The 26,165-nt window shown below is 45.0% G+C and overlaps 1 protein-coding gene across 1 annotated transcript in view; it reads left to right on the top strand.

Annotated features, from left to right (window-relative positions):
• Positions 1 to 336: 336 nt before the first annotated feature.
• CLIC1 (chloride intracellular channel 1) overlaps positions 337 to 26,165 on the top strand; it is a 46,443-nt gene continuing 20,614 nt past the window's right edge. The window contains exons 1-3 of the mRNA XM_060239130.1: positions 337 to 476; positions 9,009 to 9,152; positions 10,240 to 10,727. Coding sequence (XP_060095113.1) covers positions 10,689 to 10,727 — 39 coding nt within the window. The 5' untranslated portion in view covers positions 337 to 476; positions 9,009 to 9,152; positions 10,240 to 10,688. The remainder of the gene's footprint in view (positions 477 to 9,008; positions 9,153 to 10,239; positions 10,728 to 26,165) is intronic.

Raw genomic sequence — 26,165 nt, 5'->3', positions numbered from 1 at the left:
GCTCATAGAAATGGACCATCTAGTCCAGAAGTGTCAAACACTCGGCCCGCGGGCCGCATCTGGCCCACCCAAGGCTTTGATCAGGCGGGGGTCTCTTTTCTCCCCCCTCCCCCTCTTGTCCTTACCCTTTGAAGCTCCCAGGCTCTTTGAAGCTTCCAGGCTGAGACTCTTTTCAGTTTCAGCCTGGGAGCTTCAAAGACTCTTTGAAGCACCCTTTAAAGCTTGCAGGCTGAGTCCCAGATTCTTCCTGTCTTTCTTTGCTGGATGCTGCAAGGAAAACGTGGGGTGGATTTTAAGATCCATTCCACATTTTCCTTGCAGCTTTTTCTGTACTCTGCAATAGTTTCAAATGGAGTGGAGATGGTTACATTTTCAGCTTTATAGCTAGCTGAAACTCATGATTCCTGGAGTTGTGTCCTTGCAAACAAGGGTTGATGCTTTCAGCCAGCTTATCTCTCCTGAATGGACCTAACCTAGTGAGTACTCTACTGTGGGAACCCACAGCCAAATACTGGAAAGGCTATGCCAATCTGAGTAGACTGGTGGGGAGTTTACAATGCCATTTCATTGTTTCCACAGAGTCAGAGCCTTGTGCTTTTTCTTGATGTTTTATTTTAAAAATTGCACTGCCAAATTCCACTAGTCCCCCACCTTTCCAACTTAAACCATTGGAAGAGTTTTAAGCATGTTTGTATTTTAAGTTTTTTTTTAAAATATCTTTAATTGGGTTTGTCTGTGTCCATTATAAAGTTTATATCTCCACTACCTGACATATTTTATGACACTCATGGCCCGGCCCCACAAAGTCCCATTTGTGTCAGATCCGGCCCTCCTAACAAATGAGTTTGACACCCTTGCTCTAGTCCAATCCTTTCAAAACTTGGAGGGTCTTTTGAGGAGAGGCATCTGATTCTATGCTGCAAATTTGGTGTGTCTATGTAAAAAATAGCTCCCCCCAAATCCCAGTTAACCATGGATCAATTATCCATTATGCCCTATGGGAATCAGTCTCCATATGGAATAATGGAGTGCCCAGCAGACATTTCCCTCCCCCCTGTGCTTTCTGCCCCCTGCCCCCACCTGGGGATTGGCAACCCTAGTGGGAGGACTGTGAAGCTTTGGAGAGAAGCACTTGGTTCGTGCACAAAGACACCAGCTTCATTACCTTTCCATGTGTTCTAGGCCAGCCTTTGCTCAGATAAGTTTTCAAGGGTGAAGCTAATACAGGAGTAAAAGCCAGGGAGAAAAGTTCACAGCTATCCAATGCAAACCTTCCAAGATTGGTCTACAAAGGAGACAAGGAGATAAAGAAGTATTTTCTTTCTTAGGTCCTGTTTGGTTAGCGTTAAGAACGTGAGCTTTTGAGTAGTGTAGAAATCTGCATCATGGAAAAAGAATTCCATGTGACTAAAATCATATGTTTGCTTAGACAACAGATACATACTTTTTGTATGGAAAAGAGGGAAGGAATCCAAATGCTTGTGTTGTAGCTTATCTCACAACAAAATATCTGCTACTCAGGGACTGTATATATACATTTACTTCAGCAGCCTTTTATCCAAATAGTAGTTTCTGATTGCCCCATTCTCACATACCACCAATTCTAAGAATATACCTGATCTACACTCAGGGCTTTTTTTGTAGAAAAAACTCAATACCCCCTGACACCAAACCAGCCAGAACTGTGTTGCTGCTCAAAAAAGCCCCCTGCCTACACAATAAAATTAGAACCTGAGTATGGGATAGAGGAAAACTCCATCTCCTAAGCCTCTTTCTCCATAAGTTAGTTGAAATACAGCAGATTGTTACATTCAGCAACTCCGGTGAGTAAAGCTATCTATACCATTGCCCCATGGAGATCACAAAAATGTGGGCATGCAAACTGTTTATTTTGGCTGCTTTGTGAGTGAGTGAGTGGGTGTATGTTCACTTTCATTTTAGTGGAAGTGCAGCTGCTGTGGGAACCACTTGAATGCAAAAAAGAGGAGATGATGACTGTATTTAGGGGAACTGCACTGCTGTATTTTTATTTATTTATTTTTAGTGAATGGGAAATTCTCCTGGCTCCACCTCCAAAGTCTCAAGATATTTTCTGAGTTGGACTTAGCAACCCTAGTGTTCCCCATCAAAATATAGCACCCATAAGGTAATGCTTGGGTTCCCTGTACAGTTGGGCCAGTCCTGACCAGATGGTGAGGCAGTGGAATATGAGAGCATACCAGTTTTGTATAGTGGTTAGACTAGAATCTGGGAAATCCAGGTTCAAATTCCCACACTGCAATGGAGGCTTGTTGGGTGACCTTGGGCTGGTCACTGTCTCTTAGCTTAACCCACCTCATGAGGTGGTTGTTACGAGCATAAAATGGAGGGAAGAAAGAACAACACTGTAAGCTGTTTTAGGTCCCCATGGGATTCTCAAACTGCCCGGAAGTTTGCTAGAGAACCTCGGCGCAACCTACCTTTCAAGGCTGTTGCAAGGATAAAATGAAGGTGGCAAGAACAATGTATGCTACCCTAAGCTCTATGGAGGAAGGATAAAAACATTCTAAACAAACAGATAGGAGAGAGGACAGTTATGCCAATTAAAAGTAACCTCAGAGTGACTCCTTAAAACATACAGGACATTCTTGCTTCCTTGGAGACCTTAAAAACATTCCACAAATCCCTCTGGACTGAGTCCCTCTGTGTCTCATTAATCTTCCTAGGCCTTCAGACTTAGGACACCTGAGAAGCTTCTGTCACTTCTGTTTACCTTTGTTTGGCATCAGTTGCATTTTGGGAAGACACAATCCAGTTCATTGTTTTGAGCAGGCGAGGTTGTTGGAATAGGATCTGAGAACGCCTGAACTAATGAATTGCACCCAGGCAGGGGGCTTTAAACAGCATACCTGATTGTACCTGCTCACTTGAGCGCATGAAGCTTGACAGGCTGTGAGTCTGAGCTTACAGATTCAGGCAGAGAATATTTTATTATTTTTTGTACTTTATTTATACCCTGCTCCCCTGCTCACAAATAGGGGCCTAAAGTAATTTACAACATTCTTCAATTATCTGCAGGGCTTTTTTTGTTAAAAAAAAAAACCCTGCAGGAACTCATTTGCATATTAGACCACACCCCGATGTCACCATTGTTTCACACAGGGCTTTTTTTCAGAAAAAGCCCAGCAGGAACTCATTTGCATATTAGGCCACACACCCCGATGCCAAGCCAGCCAGACCTGCATTCCTGTGTGTTCCTGCTAAAAAAAAAAATCCCTGATTCTCTGTATTATCCTCATAACAACCCTGTGAGGTGGGTTAGGCAGAGAGACCCACAAAATCCTGTAATGCAGCAACAACTGGTAGTGAGACCAAAAGGGGAGATTTTGCTGAAACTTTAGAAGATTTCCCTCCCATTATTTCCTTCCCTGGCCCAACAAGCTTCCATGGCAGAGTGGGAATTCAAAACTGGGTCTCCCAGTTCCTAGTCCAACATGTCTTTCCCAACCTGATTTTTTAATCTATTTACAAAATTGGTATCCCACCTCTCTGTCCTGCCAAGGAATCTTTAATTGCAGATGCTGGGACTTGAACCTAGGATCATCTGCAAATAATTCAAGTGCCCTACCACTCTGCCTCCCTGTATTTTTACACCTTGAAACCAAAAATGACCGGGGTAGAATAGCAGTGGAGGAATTCCAAGATGGTCACAGAGAATGGCAAGGTCTAGTACAGGGGTGTCAAACATGCAGCCTGATGGCTGGGTCAGGCCCCTGGAGGGCTCCTATCAGCCCTGCGAGCAACTCACTGTCATCTGCTTCCTTCTCTCTCTTTTGCTTCCTTTTGCTTCACAGCTTGCTTTGCCAGGCTTGCTCAATACCAAAGGACCTACAGGGCAAAGCCTCTGTGTTTTCCACTGCCTGACCAGCACATGAAGCAACTTATGTACAAAAGTTTGCAATGCCCAGCCATTTCATGTCTTCCCCTGTATCTTAGGCTCAAAGCATTGACCATGAGATTTTTGTAATGGATGTTAATACATCAAAAGTGGGTTTGTAACTTACAGACACACACAAATTGTGTTTGTCTGTATTCTTCATAAAGTTTATATATCTCTGTTGCCTAGCATCACATGTTATGACACACATGGCCCAGGCCAACAAGGTCTCATTTATGTCAGATCTGGCCCTCATAACAAATGGGTTTGACATCCCTGGTCTAGTATATTTGATAGATAGACAGGCAGCCAGACTTGAAGTTGAATCATTGCAACTTTTACTATGGAGACATAATAAAACCTTGAGGGAACTGCTGTTCATTACTTTCATTGTCAAGAAAAGATTTTCTAGAACATCGGAAATTGTCTATGCATATAAAAAGGCCAGTTCCCAAGAGCCCATAATATGTCAATGGTTACAAAACTGAGTTACTGAGGAGGGTGTTAAGGAAGACTGAGAAGAATGGAGAAGTTAAGAACAGTTTGAATGGATAGGTTTGCTGGCTGTATCTAAGAATGTCTTGGTGATGGTATTGATTTAATTATTTAATTATTATTTTTAATGCTGGGTGTTAAATGCTGGGTGTTCTAGCTGTGCTGAGTGTAAGGTAGGCTTAGAAATTATTTTTAAAAACATTTATTTATTAAATTTCTATCCTGCCCTTTCCACAAAGGGCTCCGGTCAGGTTACAGCATTAGTTATAAAGCAATAAACCAGACATTAAAAACTGTAACATCCTTAAACCCTAAAAAGATGGTGTTCACACTATTTAAAACTGTTTCCATGATATTCCAGCCAAACCAAAGTGGAGGTTGTCTACCAGAGTACTCAAAGCTAAATTTGTGGACAGTGATAACAAGACCTTGTAAGAGATGATAACAAATCAAAACAGATGATAATGGGAGGGGCTAGGTCAGGGGTGGCCAAACTTGCTTAACATAAAAGCCACATAGAATAAATGTTTGAGAGCCACAAGTCATGAACATCAGTTGTTTGTGGAAAGAAAGAAGGAAGGAAGGAAGGAAGGAAGGAGGGAGGATGAATGGATGGATTTATATCCCACCTTCCACTCTGAATCTCAGAGTGGCTCACAATCACCTTTATCTTTCCCAATGGGGTATAATGCCGCAGAGTCCACCTTCCCAAGCAGCCATTTTCTCCAGGTGAACTGATCACTGTTGCCTAGAGATCTGTTCTAATAATGAGAGATTTCCAGTCACCACCTGGAGGGTGGCAATCCTAGCTACATCTAGCTCAGCCTGAGACTCACCTTGCTGAGTTTTGTGAGAATATGATGGCAGATGCTAGACGTTCTATGCAGACAAGCAGGGCTTTTTTTTTAGCAGGAACACGCAGGGACACAGTTCTGGCTGGCTTGGTGTCAGGAGGTGTGACCTAACATGCAAATGAGTTCCTGCTAAGCTTTTTCTACAAAAAACTGCGTGAAACAATGATGACATCAAGGGGTGTGGCCTAATACGCAAATGAGTTCCCGCTGTGCTTTTCCTACAAAAAAAGGCCCTGCAGACAAGCATTTCAAATGCCCTCTTTACATACATTTGCACATGGCATAGGTGTTTTGATAGTAATTATATTAGTGCTATGCAGGGCTTTTCCCCTGGGAGAACACAGCAGAATGGAGTTCCAGAATCTCTTTGTGGAAACAAAATTCTCTAAAAATGTTTAAAAGTCCATGAGGGGCACCTGTGTGTCCCTCCTTCATTTCCCTCTTGAGAGTTCCGGCACCTCATTTTCAGAAAAAAAAGCCCTGGTGCTATGAACATGTTTAGCTAACACAGCAGAAGAAAGGAAATGGGAGGGAGGGGAGGGGAGCACCTCCAAAAGTCCTTTCTGCTTTAGTATTGTTTCCAATGGCGGTCACCTGATACTCTGGTAAATTCACAAGCAGTGTTCCCTCTAAGCTGCAGAGTCTTGTGAGCAAAAATTCTACTTTGTGAGCTACTGGCATTAAAGTTGTGAGCTAGTGCATAAATTATTGTGCTCTGGGGTCATTTTTCCTGAGCTAAGACAAAGAGGTGTGAGCTGGAGGTTAAAAATCTGTGAGCTAGCTCATGTGAACTCAGCTTAGAGGGAACACTGTTCACAAGTAGGACAAGACGGTCATTTTTACTGTTTGGCCCCAGCAACCAGTATTCAGAGGTATACCACTTCTAGCCATAGAAGCTCCATTTAGTTGCTATGCCTACTAGCCACTGAGATGTATCCTCTGCGTACTGAATCCTTTTGCAAAAATAACATTTAGTGGTAATGAATTCTATCCCCCAGTTATGTATTGCACGATGAGACAAGCACTACTTTTATGGCCTGAATGTGCTACCAATTAAGCTGTCTGAATGACCCTGAATTGTAGTGCTTTGAGAGAAAAAAATATTTTTCCTTAATCATTCTCTCCATACCTACCTGTTTTGCATCTCTTTAGTCTTATATCCAAATCTCCTTCCTCGAGGCCTCTTCTCATGCTAGGTGTTAAGATGCACAACTAACATTTTAAAACATAATGTCTGAACATGACAAACAAAGGACTTTGAACATTTGTTCCATACATGTACATCCAGCAAAGATGCAGGATTAGGGTCAAACCACACATGATGCCAGAGATCTGGGTTCCAATTGCCATTAAGTGAACAGAGATGCAAAAAATCCCTACAAAAAAACCCAACTATGGCTATGTGTGTGAATGATTTCTGGCATCATGAGATACAGCACTGAGGAAGGGTTAACCCCCCTACTCAAGATAAAGCCCTGAGAGATTAATTCCCCTGGAGGAAATGGCAGCTTTAGAGACCAGACTACCATAGAGACTAGGAGAAATGAAACCCCTAGAATGGCATCACATTGCTTCTGAGCTCCCTCCCCTCTCTGCATTCAAATTTCCAAGAATTTCTCTAGCCAGAGATGGCAACTCTAGCCCTGATCCATCTTGCTCACACCATTCCCCACAGCTCAGTTATACATCTGGGGCTTTGAGCACGGACCTAGCATCATGTGCAGTTTGGCCTTTCATTGTAGCTTCTTAAATGAACACATAGGTTTATTGCTGTGTAGAATGAAACAGTCCAGTTGGTTGCAGTGAAATTTCTTCCACATAAATTGGGTTATGTTTGTCAGCTTGTAGGCAGTGACCTATTTCCTTTTATTTCTGTTCATAATTTAAGAATATTATAAATAATATTCTATAAATCATTATACTAGGGTAACCCTGTTTGGCCCTTTATTGAGGTGTGGAAAGGCATTTTGTCCCTTGGTTGGACTTGTGAGAAAGTTCTGAGGGGAAAAAAGAGAGAATTCTGAGGAAGAAAAAAAGGAGATAGACAGAAACCATCTTGGTCTGAGGGCAGAGAGCAGAGTGACCTCAGAAGGAGCCTCAAGAGAGCGGCAGACTCTGGAAATCTGCAGTAATACAAAAAGCCTGAAGAACAGCAGCAGCACAACCACCACAGCCAGCCAAGCCACAGCAGGCAGTGTGAGAGACTTGCCTATCACCTCTTTGGTCCCAATGTTATGTGGTGTCATCTAAGTCTGAGTTTTCTTTATGTGTGTCCTGATTTGATTTCCCCCTCTTTGTTGAATTAAACTTTACTTCTATTCTAAATTCAGCTTGTGTTTAGTTATAGGTGATTGGAGGGTCTGGGGGTTGTGTATGAATGCTTTTCTTTTATTCCTTTTGCCTGCTGGCCATTCCTCCTGTTAGGAAGTGGAGGCCAGTGCGCTGGAGGCACTGCTTTCTTCTTTTGTCATGCCCTCCCTCTCCGTTAACAAACCCAAGTCCTGTAAATTTTCCCTCAACTGGGATTGACAGGAGAAACAGAAGTTACACTGGTATGTCAGGCTACTATATTTTGAAAAGCAAGAGAAAACATATTTCCTAATTGACTACTTAAAATAATTGATCACTATGACAAATCTCATTTTAAATACTCCTACTATTTAAGCTGTGATAACTGCTTTGTTGTTGTTGTTCAGTCGCACAGTCGAGTCCGACTCTTTGCGACCCCATGGACAAAGTCATGCCAGGCCCTCCTGTCTTCCACAATCCTCCGAAGTCTGCTCAAATTCATGTTAGTTACATCAGTGTAACGCTGTCCAACCATCTCATCTTTTGCCAACCCCTTCTTCTTTTGCCTTCTGTCTTTCCCAGCATCAGGATCTTCTCCAGTGAGCGATCCTTTCTCATTTGGTGGCAAAAGTATTTGAGCTTTAGCATCTGACTTTCCAGGGAACAGTCAGGGTTGATTTCCCTTTGGACTGACCGATTTGATCTTCTTGCAGTCCAAGGGACCCTCATGATTCTTCTCCAGCACCACATCTCAAAAGCATCTATTCTTCTGCACTCAGCCTTCCTTATGGTGCAGCTCTCATAGCCATACATTACTACTGGGAATACCATCGCTTTGACTATACGGTCTTTTGTTGGCAGGCTGATGTCTCTACTTTTTGTTATACTGCCCAGATTCGCCATAGCTGTCCTCCCAAGGAGCAAATATCTTTTAACTTCATGGTTACAGTCACCATCTGCAGTGATCTTGGACCCCAGAAATGTGAAGTCTGTCGCTACTTCCATGTCTTCCCCTTCTATTTGCCAAGGGTGTGATGGGGCCAGATGCCATGATCTTAGTTTTTTTGATGTTGAGTTTCAAGCCTACTTTTGTGCTCTCCTTTTTCACTCTCAACAAGAGGTTCTTTAGGTCCTCCTCATTTTTTGCCATTAGCGTGCTACTAACTAGGAATATTCCTAGCCTTCCAACCCCAAAAGAAGACATTTTCATCAATTTTTAAAAAGAGCCCCAAAAAAGAGGGACCCCCCCCCAAATAGGACATCTGTTAAAAGAGGCCATCTGGTAACCCTACTCATATGAAATTGGGGACAGCTTTCTCCTCCCCCCATCCAGAAAGGGACTGCTGCTTGTGGTGTGTATACCTATTTATCAGCGGTACAGCATCTGGTTTGCCTCCAGAAGTTCCTTGGTTCAATCCCTGGTATCTCTTTTAATTTCCTGTTATCTTTTCCAGGTAGAAGGTTACAAGAAAGACACTGACCAGAATCCCTGGAGAGCTGCACAGGTGGTCTATCAAGCTGATCTTCATAGACCAATCACAGGACTCAGCATAAGGCAGTTTTTCATGTGCCTTTACACTTTTGCCTCTTTCACACAGGTTTGACATGCTTTCAGATTTTCTCCCAAACCTTCAAAACCTGTTTAATCACAGGTAGGGGAAAAAATGTGAACCCTTTGGGGACTGAGGGCTTGTCTCAAACTACTTACAAAAACTACAGACTGAACCCCCCCCCCCCTAAAAAAAAGGTTATTTGCGTATATCCCCCCTTTTTCCCCAGGTCTAAAGCAATTGAAAACAGTATTCTCTCCAACCTCTGTTTTATTCTCACAACCCTGTGAGGTACATTAATTTAAAAAAAGAATGTCTAGTTCAAAGCTACCCTGACCTGGATGACCCAGGCTAGCCCAATGTCAGATCTCAGACTCTAAGCAAGGCCAAGCCTGTCTAGTAGTTGGATGCGAGGCTTCCAAGGAATACCAGCACTGTGATGTGAAGGCAAGCAATGGCAAACTACCCTTAATGCCTCTGGCCTTGAAAACCCTGCAGGGCCACTATTTGACTTTGAGGGCACTGTCCACCACCAGAGCTCAAACTCACCCAACCAGCTTCCATGGCAGAATGGGGATTAATTCAAACTTGGTCTGCTTGAGTCCAGTGGCACCTTTAAGACTAACAATGTTTTATTCAAGATATAAGCTTTTGTGGTTGCCAGCCTCCTGGTGGGGCTTGGAGATCTCCTGCTTTTACAACTGATCTCCAGCTGGCAGAGATCAGCTCCCCTGGAGGAAATGGCTGCTTTGAAGGGTGGACTCTGTGGCATTGTACTCTACTGAAGCCCCTCCCCTTCCCAAACCCCACCCTCTCCCAGCTCCACTCCCAAAGTCTGGGTATTTTGCAACACAGACTTGGCAACCCTAGCGTGTGCACACCTACTTCTTCAGACACAATGAAATGGAAGTTACCAGTCCATACATATAAGCAGAAGCTGGTCAGCAAATCAGCATAATGAAGATATTTAACAGCTGTAAGGCTCAAACAGGAATAACAAGTTTAGGTTACCATTTGTTTGGGTTTATTTCTGGGGGGAAACATGGTGAAGGAAACAATTATGTCAAACTGGAGACTGAGGAGCAGATGCGTCCTAAACCGCCACTGGACTCAAACTTTGTTCTGTTGCTTTCAGACCAACAGGCTCTCTACCTGACTCCATCCACAGCCTGCCTGACACTGTAACCACAGCACCACGCTGGCTTGTTATAGATTGCAACAGGTATGAAAAAGGAGCAATGGCAGCGGCGGCGGCGTGTGGGCTACAGAGGATGATCAGAAAGTAAGACGCGGGGGGAGATCCAGCCTCCCCATCCTAGCCAGGCCATTCTCCTTCTCGGCCTTCCCTCCCCTCTGCTCCCATCCGCCCATCTTCGGTGACTCAACCGGGCTCAGTTCCTGGGCGTGGCTGGAGCTCTGCGGAGGGAAGTTGCTTGAAGTGGTGAGAGACGACTCAGAGCTTGAAGATCCGACCTCCCTCCTCTCTCCCCCCCCCCTCCGCCAACTTAAGTCAATAGAAACTTCATAGTCTGGCTCTTTGCAACCCGGAGGAGCTCTTTCGCCTCCTGCCAACCTGTCCCCGTCATGGCTGAAGAGCAGCCTCAGGTGGAACTCTTCGTAAAGGTAAGAATTGCTCCAAATATGTGCGTTTTCCCCCTTTTGGGTTCAGTTTGCTATCCCCCGCCTTCCCCCGTCCGGAATAGAGAAACGTGGAGAAAAGGGCAGGGAGGGGGAAAGCTCTCAAAGCCCGTTTCACTCTCGAGGACCCCCCCCCCTCTTCTCTGAAGACGCCTGTGGGCTCCTCCCGCCCCCTCCCCACTTCCTCCCTTGGCCGAGCAGACCCCGCCCCGCCCTTGTTTGCTTGACTTCTGGTGGCGACTTTTTCCTGACAGCTTCTGGCTGGCCGTTTTCTCCACTCGGCATCCAGCGCGCCACTTTCTTCTGCTGCTGCTTCTGCGCTAATGGTGACAGACAGAGGGAAGAACGGGGCATGGTTTCCGGTGTAAAGTTCCAGTAAAGTCACTGGCTTGTGTGGCCAACCGAAAGGGAACAAAAGAATCGTGTGGCCCTCGCAAGAACGGGGTTGCAATGATGACGTGTTGTTCTTTTGGCTTAAAAATGGTCCCCCCCTTTCCCCCAGGGTTATTTTTTTTGGGGGGGGGGAAGGTTACATTCCCTTTACATTTTAAATTTACTTATATAAAGGCTGCAAACAATTTGGTGATCTGCAGTTGCAATTAATACTCCCCTCATTAGTTTCTGTTGACACCGCTGGGGGGACCGTATTGGTGCATTCTTCACGCACGCACCTCCAATCTCCATTGGGGCAGTTTAAAACCCTAGTCCTCTCTTAGTGCACTTCACCTTCCTAATTTGGAATATGGGGTAATGATAATGGTAGCTAATCAGTGTTTTCTGAACATAATCGTAATAATAATACTTCATTTGATTTCTTCCATGGACCTGAAGGCAGGATATGTAAGATTAAATTCAGGGACTGAGAAGGCCTTCCATGTGCTTTTCAGCTATAGGATGAAACCGCTCAGTGTCTCTTTCAAATGTTTTATTGCACAAGATTACCCTTTTGTTCCTTTGCTTTGGGGCAGGAACTGATGGGGGGGGGGGGAATGAAACTGCCCAGTTCTTCACAGATCCCAAATTAGATCCCCCCCCCCCCCATTTTTGATGTCTTCTGGAGCCCATTATTTTTTCCTGGTGGATGAAGAGATGATAGAAGGAATACAAAGACTCCCTGTTTTCCTAAACTTCAGTTTTTTTATCTGCCCATCCTTGATCCTCTTCTTCCTTCCTTTGGCATATGAATTGATAATGTGGAAAGCTGGAACACACATGTGTAACACTGAATCTAACCCTTTATCCGTCAAAGTCAGTATTGTCTACTCAGATTGGTTGTGGCTCTCCAGGGTCTCATTTTAAAGGTCTTTCGTATCATCTCCTACCTGATCCTTTTAAGTGGAGATGCCAAGAATTGCATGCCAAGCAGAGGCTCTTCTTCTGAGCTATGGCCTCTCCCCAAAGAGAGTTGGGCAAAGGATTCTGCATGTCAGATTTGGAGCAGCGTTCCTATCTTTTCTGCATGGTAGATCATATGATTTATTACGGTGCTTTGGTGTTGTTATGGATTTTAACACCTATACAGAGCTGTGAGGTTAAGTTTACCTGGACTGCAAAATGAGGCTGAATGTGAACTTCTGTCCGCTGATGAAAATGCAACAGATCCTGCTTCAGGGGCTAGTTCTGGCAGTGCTGTTCTTATGTGAAGAATTTGTATCATGTGTCTAGTATGTGGATGGCTAATATGTGACAAAAGGACATAAAAGCTTGTTTAATTTAGTCTTCATGTGTGACTGGGTGTGATGTGTAGCAGAAAGACAGTTCCTTCCACCATCATAGCCATTGGTTATTTGCTTTATTTGGGAGTCGTCTAAGCTAGTATTGAACGAGTTGTTCTCAGGGGATGCTGAATCTGGGACTGTCTTCATGTACTGCACTTCTGAGGCATGGCCCCTTCCCATGCAGCACGCTTACCAAAAACAGTTGGCAGCTATTGTTCTAGCCTTTCTTCTTCAATTGCCCTTTTTGCCCCATCTGTTCACAGGCTTTTCAGACCCTCTTCTGGCCTGCTGTATGGTTAGGTGCCATTTATGCTTGTTGTAAGGACCAATGGATGTTCTGCTATGACCAGTGAATGTTCTGTTGTGTGGCCTAGTAGATGTGTGTCCGTCAGCTTTGTATATTGTATTCATTTACATTGGTTTTTATGCCCATCTTTCTCCTCTCAAGACTAGCATATCTTTTTGCTTAAATGCTGAGAGATAGATAGGCTGCACAATAAGTAACTGATGCATTTCCTATCATGAAGCCACAACAGCCTTTCCTTGTGGGTACGGCTGGTTCAGCTGTGTTTCCATTCTAAGATTTCAACATTTTTCTGCCAACTGTTACAACATGCTACTGCTATTAGTGTATAAAACCTCATCTTGCAGAGCACCATTCTGGGGAGGGTGGGGAAGGGGATAGCTCCTCCCCTCAGCGTGTCAGACCACACATAATTGTTCCTCAGGAATATCTGTACCAGGTCCACAACATGGTGCCCGTGAGCACACTGGTGTTCACCCACACCTTTCTTTGCGCCCACCAAGTGTTTTTTTAGGAAGCATGTGGTGCCAGGTAGGTCTTTCATGCAGCAGGGCTTCTGATTTGCCACTGTCTGGCTATCCAAATTAAGTTTATGTGGCAGTGCCACCACAGTGGGTTTTTCTGCTCTCATCTCTTTTCTCTCCTGAACTAGAGCTTCCTCTCTCTGTGTGTGGCTGTACCTCCTGTGGCAGCTATTTTGTATTTGGCTTCACCTCCTGAGGCAGTAGCTGTGCCACTACGCTGCGTAAGAATTCCAAAGATGCCCACAGGCTCCAAAGGTTGGGGACTCCAGTCTGTATCTTGTTGGTTGTATACCCTGAGTAGCAGCTACTACTCTGCTTGCTGCTGTGCTTGCTGAGAGCCAGTTTAGTGTACTGGTTAAGAACTAGTTTGGTGTAGTGATTAAGAGCCAGTTGGGTGTAGTGGTTAAATGCATGGGCTCTTATCTGGGAGAACTGGGTTTGATTCCCCACTCTTTTACATGCAACTGCTGGAGTGACTTTGGGTCAGTCATAACTCTGTCAGAGCTGTTCTCTCAAGAGCAGTTTCTTTCAAAGTTATTCCAGCCTTGCCTACCTCATAGGGTGTCTGTTGTAGCGAGGAGAAGGGAAAGGAGATTGTAAGCCCCCCTGAGTCTCTGAGTGAAGAACAGGGTATAAAGCCAATGTTCTCCTCTAAATCTCGGCTTGGCTTCGCGAACGAAGATTTAAGAAGGGTGCAATAGTCCACGTCTGCTGCAGGCTCGCTGGTGGCTGACAAGACCAATGCGGGACAGGCAGGTCCGGCCACAGTGGCTGCAGGGAAAAGTCTGATTTAGGGTTGGTGCTGTAGCAGTGCGATTCTTCCTCAATCTCCTTTTGTCCTCAAGACCAGCTATGCGTGCGTTCTCAAAAGAAGAAACAGCCTGGTGGATGGTGTGCCTCCATGCTTTGCGATCTGAGGCTAGGTCAGACCACTGGTGATGGTTGATGCGACAGGTGCCAAGGGATTTCTTCAAGGAGTCCTTGTACCTCTTCTTCGGTGCCCCTCTATTTCGATGGCCGGTGGAGAGTTCGCCATACAGGGCAATCTTGGGAAGGCGGTGGTTTTCCATCCTAGAAATATGCCCTGCCCAGTGCAGCTGCGTCTTCAACAGCAGTGCCTTGATGCTGGTAACCTCCGCCCGCTTGAGAACTTCAGTGTTGGTCACAAAGTCACTCCAGTGGATGTTGAGGATGGTGCGAAGGCAGCGCTGATGAAAGCGCTCAAGGAGTCGCAGGTGATGACGGTATAAAACCCACGATTCGGAGCCGTAGATGAGGGTTGTCATCACAACCGCTTTGTAAACATTGATCTTTGTGCCTTTTTTCAGATGCTTGTTGCTCCACACTCTTTTGTGCAGTCGGCCAAAGGCACGGTTTGCCTTTGCCAGCCTGTTGTCAATCTCCTTGTCGATCTTAGCATCTGAGGAGATGATGCACCCCAGGTAGCTGAACTGCTGGACTGTCTTCAGAATTGATTCACCCACAGTGATGCAGGGAGGGTGATAATCTTCCTGGGGTGCAGGCTGGTGGAGAACTTCTGTCTTCTTCAGACTAACTTCTCCTCTAAATAGGCCTAGATTTAAGGTTATGTCAGAATCACATTAGCTGATAACAGTTAGATACTGGACCAGGACTGAGGAGCCCTACTCAGCCATGAAGCTCAATGGGTGACTTTGGACAGCCGCTTTCTGTCTTTCTCACAGGGAGGCTGTGAAGATAGAAAAGGAGAACAATCTTGTATCTTGGGGCACTTGATGGGATACCTACTCTTATTCAGCTGTGTCTCAGGATGTTTTATGTGTCTGTAATGTATGCCTTATCATGAACTAGACTTTTGGTCTTTCTAATTCAGAAAACAGCATTGTCTGAATCAGAGTGGTGAAGTGGCAAACTAGGGTCTCTGGGCAATCCAAATTTGAATCCCCACTTTTACTATGGAAGCACACTGGGTGACCTTGGGTCCGTCACAAATTGTCTGCCTGGTCTACCTCACAGGGTTGTTGCTGCGTGAGAATGAAGGAAAGGGGAACAATGTTGTAGGTTACCTTGAGTCCCAACTGGGGAGAAAAGTGGGGTATATAAGTAAATCAATGCATCATCTAGCCTGATTGGCTAGTTCCCTGGTGTCTCAGCAGAGATTTCTCCCAGCCTTTCTTCTAGGAACTATATTTATCTGAAGATGCCAGGGCTTGAGCCCTGCAACATTCTCCAGTTCAAAGCCTGTACTTTGCTTCTGGGCAAAGCCATGAATATTTTCTTTACAACTTGTTGTTTCCTTCATCCTCACTTTCCTTTCCTCCTCTGGCAACCCATCCACCTGGGAGATTTATCTCCACATTGAACTTTTTTTATTTCCCAACCGCTAGAGTTATCTTCCCAGAAGGAAAAGTTAAGGTGAGGAGTCTTAAGCTGTTAATATGCACCTTTGCAGTTTCAGTTTTAGCAGGGCTTGGATGCTTTTGAGAAGATTCCGGAAGCAGGTGTGTGTGAGTAGTTGTGGAGGGGGAGGACCCTTCTTTCTGAAGCATACAGTTGTGTTTTGCTGTAGCTGGATCATGAGCAAGGGTGAATGCTCTCTGGTGGACAAACACTTTTAGTGTCCTGAACCAAGCACTATCTTGATTCATGTTCTTGGTGCAAATTCTGACTGCAAATGTTGGGTGAGTGGTTTAAAATCCCAGTTGGACCCAGGGAATAGTTAGCTTCTGTTGATGTTACAGTGTACACTTCGATCTCAAACTGAAGAAATGGCTCAGGAATCTCAGCTGCATCTGGGCTTTTCTGATGAAAAAGCAGGACAGAAATCATGCTCATTTTGTTGGTTTACACAAGTTCTCTCCCACCTTTCTGTTAAAAGTAACCCTCTCTCAGTTCCACCCCCAAGGTCTCAGGTATTTTCCAACACAGACCTGGCAACCCTATTTTCCTCACTTCCCTTTGGTTTTTGTTTAGCCCTTGATTATTTCTCCTCATGCTCCCTGGTGGAATCTCCATATTTAAAGGCAGTGTATCTCTGGATAGCAGATACTAAACACAGATAGCGGAAGAAATGGGTTGCCTTCATGCCCTGATTCTGAGCTTCGAAAAAGGATGAACACAGACATGAACTGCCTTATAGTGAATCAGACCATTGGTCCATTAAAGTCAGCATTTGTCTACTCAGACACGCATCAACTCACCAAAGTCTTTCACGTACTGCCTGGTCCTTTTAGAGATGCCAGGGATTGAACCTGGGACCTTCTGTATGCCTAGCAAATGCTCTACCACTGAGCCAAAGCTCCTTCCCATATCAACATCTGATTGGCTTCTGTTTGAGAAGGAGACTGTGGACTGGACGGTCTTTTGAGACTCATCCAGCCAGGCTCTTTGTAACCATATTTTATGCTGCTCTAACCTCCCTTTATAGTCAGTGAATGTTTTGACTCCCTTCTCTAAGACATGATACGGATACAAATCCAGGCAGAATCATTCCTTGGCTTCCATATCATGATGTGATCCTGAGTAAAACTGTGAGGAGGATGTAGTGTCCAATTGTGTGGTTTAGGACAGGTATTTCAAGAATCTAGTCCCTAGTGGAAAGAAGATATTTGGAATTACATCATGAGGTAGAGCACAGCTCTGGAAATCTTCACAGATTCCTAGAGGCCACTAGCTGCATTCTTTGGATAGAAAGTACTAATGGAAAAAATAACAAAAATAAAAAAATAACAGGCAGCTCTTCTTTGGAGATTTTTTTTTACCCAAAATGCCCCTTACTTTGACTTCATTAGCATGAGATGCTAAGTGATTTCTGTTTTGTTTTGGTTTTTTTGTAATAAAGGGACTGTAGGATTTGAATGCCATTCAAATAAGAATTTGAAAAGTTCCTCAGATATGAGAACTCAGTAACAGCAACATCATATATTTATCTGGCTTATGCCCTCATAATGCAGATATTTTAAAATGCTGTTCATTTTGATAAAAATTATAAGGCTGAAGCCTAGCTTCCTGTGTCCTGTCACCCCCTCCCAGGGAGTGGTTGAGGTACTGTCATGTTACAGTGTGCTTATGAATATTTTATTCACCTTTTCCAGGTATTTATATTCCACTTTTTCTCCCTGGTGGGGACCCACAGAAGCTTGCTACACTGTTTTTCTTTTCTTCCATTTTATCCTCATAACAACCCTAAAATCATATAATCATAGAGTTGGAAGGGACCTCCAGGGTCATCTAGTCTAACTCCCTCCACAATGCAAGAACTTCAGAAATATCTCCCCCGCCACATCCCCAGTGACCCTTCCTCCATGCCCAGAAGATGACAAAAACCTCCAGGATCCTACAGGATCCTGTGAGATGAGTTAGACTGAGAGGGCGTGACTGACCTCAGGCTACCTAGTGAGCTCTGTGGCAGAGCTACAGATTTGAACATGAGTTTTTGGGATCCTAGTGCAGCACTCTCACGACTATACCAGAGGCGTGCCATGCAGCATTTCATAGGATTTAGGGCCAAAAGGAGGATGTATTAAAAGATTTGATTTACATTCGGCCGAAGATTCTTTAAAAGTGTTTATTTTAATGTTGCCCAACCTGAAGTTTTACAACAAGCAAACATTTCCACATCCTCATAACAACCTGTAAAGGTAGGTCTGTATAATTATTTGCATTCCACGTGGGAAAGAACAGAGGCTTGACAGATATAATTGACCTTCCAGAAGCAATCCACAGTGACAGCGGCTGAGCGAGACGCACTTTTCATTCATTGCTTTTCCCTTTTAAAAATATACGGATGAAAATGAACAGGAAAGGATTTAGAACACCACATCACTGAAGGCATGAATTTTAAGGGCTGCACATATATTTTTAAAGAGTTCATAAACTTTCCGTTTGCAAGACCTGAGCAAGGCTGTTAATGAAAGGACTTTCTGGAGGTTATTAATTCACAAGGCCGCTCTAAGTTGGAAGCAACTTGATGGTACATGACGCACAATATAAATATTCTAGATGTATCAGCAGCCATAAGGTATGATAGCTAAATGGAACTTCCAGGTATAGAGGCAGCATCCCTCTAAATATAGAGGCAGCATGCCTCTAAATACCGGATACAGGGAATAGCCAGTGAGAGACATGGTTTTTGAGCTTCCAAAAACTAGTCTGGCCACGACTGCGAATAGAACGTTGGATCAGATGGAACTTGGCTTGATCCACCAAGGCAATTACTGTGTTCTTACTAGTGTAGCCTTTATAACTAGCATGGCACCTGTGTGTGATTTTTCTCCTCCCCTTGGGTATCTGCACCTGAGCACAAAATGTCAATTGAGAGAGGCCGGATCAAGCCCCTGGAGGGCTCCCATCAGACCCACAAGCAACTCGTCATCTGCTTCCTTTTCCCTCTCTTGCTTTCTTCTGCCTCATCTCTTGTTTTGCCAGGCTTGCTCAGTTGCACGGGAGCTACAGAGCAAAGCCTCTATTTTCTCCATTGGCTGACCAGCACATGAAGCAACTTATGTACAAAAGCTTGCAATGCCCAGGCATTTCATGTTTTCCCTTGGGTCACAGGCTCAAAGCGTTGACCATGAGATTTTATGTAATGAATGTCAATAAATCAAAAGTAGGTTTGCAACTTACACACACACACAAATTGTGTTTGGTCTGAATCCTTTATAAAGTTTATCTCCACTACCTGGCATTACATTTTATGATACACATGGCCCGGTCCAACAAGGTCCCATTTATGTCATATCTGGCCCTCATAATAAATGAGTTTGATACCCCTGAATATGAAATGTTTTAACATGCATGTCTTCTGGCATGTTCTGCAGCATGTTCTCTTCTCAGTTCACTTCTCCTTCCTCAGTTCAGACTGAAACTGAAAGAGAAGAGCTCCGCTGATTCTTATCACCTGATGAGCTAGAACTTGGGATTGTCAACGGAGTGGCTTTTTATTGTTTCTTTCCATTTTAAAATTCTGCCAAGCCTTTCCAGTAGCTCAGAGAGACTTGTGAGAAAATCAGGTTTGCCTAGGCTTGTCAGACATGGCCTGGCGACTGGTGGGGAGACTTACGAGTGGTGGGTGCCTTTGCTAGTGGTGTAATTACATCACCAGTAATGCGCTGATGTTACTTCAGGATATACGCATCACTTTAGGACATTGCTGGTGTTCCCCCAGTTTGCTGCCATTCTTGCCCTGCCAGGCAGCTGAATAACAGTGGAGAACCACCCTGGATACCCTGCCTCCAGGGGGGCACTGGGAAGCCTAGGTTTGCACAGCAGATCATCCAATCCACTGGGAGATTCTCATCCTGGGGTCTGGAAACATTTGGGCTCTTTTTCTAGCAGGAGCTCCTCTGCATATTAGGCCACAGACCCCTGATGTAGCCAATCCTCCAAGAGTTTAGAGGGCTCTTAGTACAGGGCCTATTGTAAGCTCCAGGAGGATTGGCTACATCAGGGGGTGTGGCCTAATATGCCGAGGAGCTCCTACTAGAAGAACAGCCCTCCCTCTAAGCTGTGGAGTCTTGTGAGGAAAAATTCTACTTTGTGAGCTACTAGCATTAAAATTCTGAGAGAGCGATCTGGCTACTGCATAAAAGTTTGCTCTGGGGGCATTTTTCCTGAGCTAAGACAAAAATGTGTGAGCCAAAGGCTAAAAAACTGTGAGCTAGCTCACACTAACTCAGCTTACAGGGAACACTGCTGGAGACCCTTTGGGATCGTGGGGGATTTTACCAGTCTGCAAGAGGAGAGGGGAAGTCCTTCTCCTGCTAGGCCACTGAAATAAAAATGGAGCCCCGGCAGTTTTCTAGGAAAGAAGACGACTGCAGATTTATATCCTGCCCTTCTCTCTGAATCAGAGACTCAGAGTGGCTTATGATCTCCTATATCTTTCCCCCCCACAACAGACACCCTTTGAGTTGGTTGGGACTGAGAGCTCTCACAGCAGCTGCCCTTTCAAGGACAACTCCTGCGATAGTTATGGCTAACCCAAGGCCATTCCAGCAGCTGCAAGTGGAGGAGTGGGGAATCAAACCCCGTTCTCCCAGATAAGAGTCCGCGCACTTAACTATTACACCAAACTGGGGGATATGGACTCTACCTCAGAGAAAGGGGCAGAATCAACAGCCCCATCTTTTTTGGGGGGGGGGGGTGCTGTTACCTAGTCACCTAGTTTCCAAACGATCTGTGAGCACTATCAAGAAAATGTACTGACTAACTGTTGGCATCCTATGGCTCCATCTAATCTAGGAATGCTTACTGGATGAGTAAGGCTTAGTCCTAATACATGTGTCATAGTTAATTCTGGTATAAAACTGAACTGGGTTTTCACTCTCATTTCCAGTGCAAAGGGTTTCAGCACAGAGGCAGAGAGATGCTGCTAAGCAGACAGTAAAATCCAATGGTACTTTTCAGTTGAATACCATAAGTTTGTTTGTTTGTTTGTTTTTATTTCTCAGATTTATATCTCGCCCTCCCGGCCGAAGCAGGCTCAGGGTGACTCACAACAGTCAAACTAAAACAATAAAACAGTAAATAAACAATTAAAGTTTTAACAATTAATAGCAATTAGATAATTTTAAAACAGTTTAAAATGATTTAAAACAATTTTGGTGCTAGTGTTGATTTTATTAAGTTCAGCGATGTTGGGCATCTACTTATACTATAATTCAGCTAAAGGCAAGTTGAAATAGGACTGTTTTACAGGCCTTGCGGAACTGGGCAAGGTCCCACACGGCCCTTAGTTCTTCTGGAAATTGGTTCCACCAGTGGGGGGCCACAATTGAGAAGGCTCTTTCTCTGGTAGCCTTCAGTCTTGCCTCCCTCAGCCCGGGGATTGACAATAAGCTCTGCGTTCCAGATCTGAATACCCTCTGGGGAACATGTGGGGAGAGACGGTCCTTAAGGTAGACAGGTCCTCGGCCATATAGGGCTTTAAAGGTGATAACCAGCACCTTGTAGCGAATCTGGAATACTATTGGCGGCCAGTGCAGTTCCCACAGCCTTGGCTGTATGTGCTCCTGTATAGAGAGACCCAATAACAGCCTGGCTGCCGCATTCTGCATCAACTGCAGTTTCCAGATACGAGACGAGGGCAGCCCCATGTAGAGGGCTTTGCAGTATTCTGGTCTCGAGGTGACTGTTGCGTGTATCACAGTTGCCAGGCCGTTGCGCTCAAGGAAGGGAACTAACTGTCGTACCTGCCTATGGTGAAAGAAGGCGGATTTTACAGTGGCTGCTATCTGGGCCTCCATTGCCAATGTGGGCTCCAGCAGCACCCCCAAGCTTCTGACTTTGGGTGCCAATATTGGTGGCGCCCCATCAAAAGCTGGTAGAGGGATTTCCCTTCCCAGAACACCACGACTCAGGCAAAGGACCTCTGTCTTCGTTGGATTCAGCTTCAGATGACTCAGCCTAAGCCACCCTGCCATGGCTTGCAATGCCAGGACTAAATTTTCTGGGGCAGAGGCCGGCTGGTCATCCATCAGTAGATAGGCTGGGTGTCATCAGTGTACTAATGGCAACCCAGCCCATATCTCCGGACAATCTGGGCAAGGGGGCGCATATAGATATTAACATCGGGGAGAGCACTGCCCCCTGAGGCACCCCACAATTAAGCGGATGTCTCTGGGACAGTTGTTCTCCGATTGCCACCCTTTGTCCCCGAAGAGAAAAGAGGAGAGCCCTTGCAGGGCCAACCCCTGATTCCCTGTGTCGGCATCACATTTTGTTTGATGCCTGTCTTTTTCTGTTTCTCTGAGCATCTCTGAACATTTTCCTGGACCCCTTTCCATCCCTGTTTCTATTGAAAAGTTTGAAGTCAGTACTGCTTACTCGGACTGGCAGCAGCCCTCCAGGGTCTCAGGCCACCCACATCACCTATTGTCAGATCTTTTAACTGGAGATGCTGGGAATTGAACCTTCTGGGACCAAGCATACCCTCTGCCACTGAGCCACAGCCTTTCACAGTGGATTGTAAAGTAATTGTGAAGATGGCTAAAGAAGAGGACAATGTGTGTCTATGAATTTGAATTTTTTTTGGGGGGGGGTTTGCTGTCAAGTCGCAGCTGACTTATGACAACCCCATAGAGTTTTCAAGGCAAGAGATGTTCAGAGGTGGTTTGCCATTGCCTGCCTCTGTGTAACGATCCTGGAATTCCTTGGTGGCCTCCCATCCAAATACTACTCAGGACGCTGTTTCACTTCTGCGAGCTGACGAGATCAGGCTTGCCGGAGCTATCCACATCAGGGTGTCTCTGAAATAGTTTGAATCTTTAAGATTCTCCCCCCCCCCCCGGCCCCTGTTTGCTTTGGAGATAGACTGTGGGGGGGGGGAGTAGCTTTAAGTTTTGGTCTGGAAAGAGTGGAGCTACCTGCGGTTGCTAGAAGACATCATTTACTTATAAGTACTAGCAAGTGAGAAACAGCATAGTTGGGATTGCTCTAGCTTGTCCTTCATTTTGTCCTCTGAGGTGTTCTCACCTTATTGTGCTTTCAGACTATAAAACGATAATTTTCTAAGGAGGGTTTCTCTTTTTCATGTTGAAAGTATTTTAAAAGGTGCCGCAATGAATATTCTTAAAATAACTGCACAGGAGGTGGGGTGCGCCTTCATTCTTCTGCAGCCTAGGGTTGCCAGCCTCCAGGTGTGGCCTGGAGATCTCCTGCTTTTACAACTGATCTCCAGCTGGCAGGGATCAGCTCCCCTGGAGAAAATAGCTGCTTTGAAGGGTGGACTCTGTGGCATTGTACCATGCTGTGGCCCCTCCCTACCCTGTCCAGGATCCACCCCCAAAGTCTCCTGGCAACCCTTCTGACTTCCAGAAAGGTAATTACCAGGGTCATGGGACCTGCATGGGAGAATAGCTGTGCAGGTTAGGAGGCTAGAGGAGGAAAGTACCAGGGGGTGAAATCACTCCTTCTCCTTGTGTATCAGTATAATTATTTGTATTGACATACTCAAAATAGGGATATTGGCTATTTATCTCATTATATATGCTTTACCCATTTTCACTATATTGTATTGCATTCCTGGAGAGCCAGTTTGGTGTAGTGGTTAAATGTGCGGTCTCTTATCTGGGAGAACCGGGTTTGATTCCCCACTCCTCCACTTGCACCTGCTGGAATGGCCTTGGGTCAGCCATAGCTCTGGCAGAGGTTGTCCTTGAAAGGGCAGCTGCTGTGAGAGCCCTCTCCAGCCCCACCCACCTCACAGGGTGTCTGTTGTGGGGGAGGAAGGTAAAGGAGATTGTGAGCCACTCTGAGACTCTTCGGAGTGGAGGGCAGGATATAAATCCAATATCTTCTTCAATATCTTCTTTTTCCTACGGCAAACTAGAATTATGTTTACATGGTAAAAAGTAAATTAGGTGGACAAGAGCATCACTATCCAATGCTTTTCTCGTTAGCTGTATTGACAAACTCAAACAGGGACTTTGGTTGCTTATCCCATTACATATATTGAACCCATCTCCCATTGTTATTGACAGACAATCTCACATTTTGACATACTACTGTTTTGTTGCTTTCGCATGCTCAGGCTACTCAGATCAAAGGTTTGCTCAATTTGTTAATTTTACTATTCTGTCATTGTACCATTTTACATTCTAAACCACTGCCTACCAGATAATTTTACTTCACTGTCATTGGTTCTTAAATCTGTACCATGTTGCATTTTGGGCCATTGCCTACCAGCTATATATGGCTTTGCTCACTGTGCTGGATTCCTCGTCTGATGAAGTGTTCTTAAGAGCACACGAAAGCTTACGTTCTAAATAAAAATTGGTTGGTCTTAAAGGTGCAACTTGACTCCTGCTTTGTTCAGCTGCTTCAGACCAGCACAGCTGCCTGCATGGATCTATCCTCCTCCTCTTGCAAGCCTTACTCCTCTGAGGAAAGGTGTGTGCTTTATTTTGTTGTCCCCCGAGATCCTGGCACATGGTTTGATCCTCCACAGATTCCACTGCCCCAGGAATGATCTTTCTAAGGGTTGGAAGGGGCTGCCAAAACAGTGAAGGACACAGTGCTGCGTGCCTTGCATGCACCGAAGATTGAATCCCTGCCACTTCCTGTTTTGCAGTTTTCAGTTTATGTTTACTCAAAAGCAAAGACCCATCTGAGTTCACAGGGACTTTGTTCACAAAGAAATGCCTCCCACGAATGTTCATCTGTTGCTTATCCTGTTGCATTTCATGTGTCAGGAGAAAACTTAAGACAAATTCCCCTCCAAGCTTTTGTATGCTGCCAGCACTGGTTTGTTAGGTTTCTTTTTTTCACATTGTATTTATTGATTCATTGCTTTGATTTTATATTATGGTCTTAAGGGACAGCTGCTGATTTTATAAGCCTGTGTCTTATGCTGCTGTGGTTTTATTAGCTGATCTTAAGCTGCTGGTTTGCTTTAGTATTTAATTGTTTTGCTTCTAATTGTTGGAAGCTGCATTGGGACTTTGTAAACTGGGTGTGATAGAAAGCACTGTAGGGTGAATTTGAAGTGGATCTCAGGTTGCCATCTCTGGATTGACTGGAGATTTAGGGGTGAAATCTGGGGAAGGGGAAGTTTGGAAAGGGAGGGACCTCCATGTCATAGAGATCACCCCCCAAAGCAGCAGTTTTTCTCTGCAGCTTGGAGATCAGCTGTAATTCTGGAAGATCTCCTGGCCCCACCTGGAGGTTGGCGACACTAAGGCTGATTTCTCATTAGTGTTGCTACACCCCCAGGCTTCTATCTTCCCTTGGTGCAAGTGATTTATTTCCCACAAGTTGCTCCGCGGGCGCATTTTGATGCGGGGCTCCTTTCAGTTCCCCACGTGGCATCATATTCCTTAAAAGAAGCATCCCAAAAACGTGCGGGGAACTGGAGGGAGCCCCACGTCAAAATGCACCCAGGGAGCAACTTGTGGGAAATCGATCACTTGCACCAAGGGAAACAGAAACCTGGGGGCAGAGCAACGCTAGTGAGACATCAGTCTAAGTGTATCCCAGACCAAGCCTTTGAACCTTGCTCACCACAAAAAGAACACAAACAGGGGCCCTTTCCGCTCTCTTCTTCCTCTGTTAGCTGTTTCCAGCATGGCTCTGAGACATATTTCAGACTGGGAAGGAGGGAAGAGGCGGATGGGAACATCTGCAGAAACTTGACTTCTCTCTTTTATTGGTGTGTTGTTTTAGGTAAATGGCCCAGTCTCTGGGTTGCAAGCTGGCAACCCTGAAGCCGGAATGCTTCTAGGGTCTACGTGGCAGTGAGCAGGGCTTCCTGTCAGCCCTGCTGACTGTTGGACAGATTTTAATCTCTTGAATCGTTGGTTAAAAGCAGATCGTAAAAGAGAAGCTAGACTTCTTGAAGTTTCATCCTGCACATGCAGTCACACATCCTGGAAATTAAAGCTCAGTCCAAAGACGGTGAATAGAGACTGCACAGGCTTCTCTCACTAGAAGCATCCTCAACACCCCTTGGTTGATATCAGAACACCATTGGGGAAAACAGTGTATTTTCCATGGGGTCTCTGGTTCATTCCCCACTTTCTTAATTAACACAGAGGCTGGGGGTCAAAGCCTCCAGCATACGGAAACTACACAGAGGATCAGTGGTGGGTTATTTGCTTTAGTTCTATTTTATTTTATTTATATGCTGGCTTTATTCCTGGTGGAAATCCAAAGCAGTTTATAACATTCTCCTCTCCCTCATTTTACCTGCACAATAACCCTGTGAGGATGACTGTTCCCAGGCCACCTAGCAACCTTCTGAGGCAGATCTTCAAACCTGGTTCTTCCAGATCTTAGTCTGATACTCTATAAACACTACACTATGCCAACTCCCACATTGGCTTTGCATGCAGAAGGTCCACGGTTCATTTCCCAGCTCCTCCAGTTAAAGCGTTTCATAGAGCAGATGTGGATGTACTCA

This window comes from Heteronotia binoei, chromosome 5 (assembly GCF_032191835.1).
Source record: "Heteronotia binoei isolate CCM8104 ecotype False Entrance Well chromosome 5, APGP_CSIRO_Hbin_v1, whole genome shotgun sequence".
In the NCBI taxonomy this organism is placed as follows: Eukaryota; Metazoa; Chordata; class Lepidosauria; order Squamata; family Gekkonidae; genus Heteronotia; species Heteronotia binoei.
Note: the sequence above shows the minus strand (reverse complement) of the source record. Positions and strands in the feature narration are given on the sequence as shown.